This window comes from Charadrius vociferus, unplaced genomic scaffold (genome assembly GCF_000708025.1).
Source record: "Charadrius vociferus isolate BGI_N301 unplaced genomic scaffold, ASM70802v2 scaffold147, whole genome shotgun sequence".
NCBI classification, from domain to species: Eukaryota; Metazoa; Chordata; class Aves; order Charadriiformes; family Charadriidae; genus Charadrius; species Charadrius vociferus.
Genome location: NW_009649570.1, coordinates 2,130,859 through 2,133,790, shown reverse-complemented (window position 1 = coordinate 2,133,790; position 2,932 = coordinate 2,130,859). Strand labels below are relative to the sequence as shown.

The following is a 2,932-nucleotide window of genomic DNA, read 5'->3' as shown; positions in this document are numbered from 1 at the left end:
GACAGCACCCGGATGCGTGGCTGGTGGGGCAGAAGGGAGTTAGGAAGCGATTCGCCCCCTGCCCGCGCTATTTTAAGGCCCAAGAGGGGTCTTCTAGAGATCTCTTGGAGGGCGATTCCCCAGGCGTTCCGGCCTCCTTCGTTGCGGAAAAAATAACCGTTTAGGAGAATTATGCCGTCATTGCGACATCAGCTAGGGGCGGGTTTGTTGTTACTTAGGGGCAGGCTGATCTTGGTCTCCACGGAGCAGAAATGGCTGAAGAGAGGAGCCGGAGGGCAGTGGTGCAACTTCCCCCACCCGTGATTTTGCGGGGCTGCAGCACGTTCTAGCGCTCCTGGAACCAAATGCTTAGTGGACGTAGGGAACGCATATGGTTATGCAGTGCCGTGCTTTGAACCTTTGTCTGTCAAAAACATAAGCCTGAATCCTGTTGAGCACTAAAAAGGCCATGAGAGCACCCTGAACTCTGCCAGGAGCTGTCAGTGGCGGCACGTTACTCTCCAAGCTTGGCTCCAGGCTGGGTCAAACATGAGAGGAGGGCAGCTTCCCTAGGGGGAAAGCCATCACGGTGGTGGACCAACAACAAGCCCCCTCGGCCTTGTGACGTGCTTGGCTGGAAGGTTCTGAGGAAATAACTCCTTGCCACCAAACAGCCCAAAGATGCGTGGGGTGGTTCTGTAATTCAGCTCTCCCCCTTAGGAAGGATAGCAGAGCAGTATATGTGCACTTTGCTTGTCCTTTTCAGAGCCAGGCTTAGGTAGCTGGGCTCTCCCCTTCTATTTCTGTAAGCAGAAACCCATAGATGACAGCAGTTGTGAAATGCTTGGCCATGCGTTCTGCCACACAGGAGCTCTGGTCCAACAAACGTTGTGCAATGCTTCTCTGTAGGCAGTGGAGCAGCCCTGCTGGGTGCAACTCCGTACTCAGAATAACACGTGCTGCTTGCAAGAATCTGAGAGGAAGGCAACATGAGCTATAGGAGAATTTGCTTAAAGCCCACAAGAGCTCAATCCACTTCTGTCCCAAATCCTTCAGTCTGTGCAGATGGGGGGGGATGACAGACTTGCCTGGTGGTCTCTCTCCTGACTGGCTCTATAATCTGGTAGCGCTAAAACCTTTATGTCCTAGTTTGAGGTAAAACAGAACAAAATTTCAGTAATTTTGCTTTTCAGTGGAGCCTCTTCTAACTCTGAAATTAACAGCATATTTTTTAGACAGTGTCAGCTTCTAGCAGATAAGGTCTGCTGTTTATTGTGAATACCAAGGAATGGTATTCAGAGTGGCTCATGCTTACATGCTTACAATTATTGCTCTAACAACCCAGGTCAGCTAACTTTGTTATGCTCCAGGTTGGAGGGTTGGAAGCAGAAAAGTGTAGAGGAGTCACACCTGTGGAGAGGAGCAGACAGGACAGGTGACGCAAAACTGACCAACAGGGTATTCCACCCCATCTGCCTTCATGCTCATTATAAAAGCTGAGGGATCAAACGGGTCAGCCTCTTTGTTTAGTGGCCGGTGTCCAAGGAGGACTGTTTGTTTGCCTTTGATCCTGGTCTGTGCATTCCTGAATCCAGATCCAGAATTTGGTTTCCATCCATCACTGAGTCCAGTCTGGGACTTTCCCAGTGCCTGCCGGTGACATGATCATCATTCTGGGAGCTTGGTGTGGTTTTGTGTATATTGTATACATTTCATTATTTTCTTCTTATTATTTTTTTATTATCAATAATATTAAAGAAGTTTAGTTTCTTTTTCAACCTGGAAGTTCTCTCTTCCTCTCATTCTCTCTCCTCTCCTCTGGTGGGAGGTAGGTCAAAGAGAGCATCTGTCGTTCATTCAGTGGCTGGTCCAGCCCAAACCACAACAAGAGTGATCAACTGTGTGTCAGTACATGAATTGCTTTAATTTAGTCACTTGAGAAAGAGTTCAAACCGAACTCTAGGAATGACAGTTTCCCTGGCAAAGGTTAGACAAAAATACTTTTATCCATAGGACTGGTAAAATTTTTCCATGCAGATGGGGTTTTTCTGCCTTTCTTTCCACCTTTTGTCTGCCCCGTCTATTTAGAGCCCTTGGGAACGAATCATTTTGTATCCTCTGTTTTCAGCCCCAAGCACAGTAGGACCCTGTTCTGGATCACTCACTGAGCCCTACTAAAGGAGAGCATGACTCTTGGTACTAAAACATCTGGGACAGGACAGCCAAAGGCTGTGTGCTGTTCTGTTCCATGCAGAGCAACCCTATGGAAAACCTCCACAACCAGTCCCACCTCTTGCGTTCTGGCTTATTAGGAGAGAAAAAAGAGAAGGCGGATCATACAGCAAATCTCATTTGGAGGTTTGAGGAGACCCCTTCATTTTGCAAGAAATAAAACAGCCAAAAGAATACTCACCTTAAGACAGACACCTCAGGCAGAGAGAAAGTCATGGGGGTGGTTAGCTCAAAAGCCGAAAACATTAAAAAACACTTCACCACAGACACGCTTCTAGTTATGTGTCACTGGTAAGATAGTTTCTAGTGAACATCTGTGCAGGAAGGCAAGCGTCAGTGTAACACAGCAGCTGGCAGAAGTGCAAAGGACACCAGATCTGGGCTACCAAGCTGCCTTACTGGTGTAGTCAATATACTTGCCAATAGGCTGGCAGGCTACCTTTGCGTCAGTGAGCGTGACCACTTCTCTGCAACACATCATGCCCGGGCTGCCTGGTGCTCATCAGCCAGCACAGAGCCACCAGGCCCGCAGCAGGGAGCATGGTGACCAACAGTGGGCCCAGAAGGAGGTGGATTTATTTTATACTAAGGTTAAGTTTAAAGCTGGTAGGAAGAGGTTTAAACTAGAAATGACAACACAGCAGGGCCGAAACAATCTAGGAGAGTTCCAGAGCACACTGATGACAACTCCCTGGCACAGGTGATTGAGGAGCTAACAAGG

General features: G+C 48.2%; 1 protein-coding gene across 1 annotated transcript in view; it reads right to left on the bottom strand.

The window, feature by feature from the left end:
• NABP1 (nucleic acid binding protein 1) overlaps positions 1 to 2,692 on the bottom strand; it is a 10,441-nt gene extending 7,749 nt beyond the window's left edge. Inside the window, exon 1 of the mRNA XM_009890222.1 lies at positions 2,611 to 2,692. Coding sequence (XP_009888524.1) covers positions 2,611 to 2,692 — 82 coding nt within the window. The remainder of the gene's footprint in view (positions 1 to 2,610) is intronic.
• Positions 2,693 to 2,932: the final 240 nt, after the last annotated feature.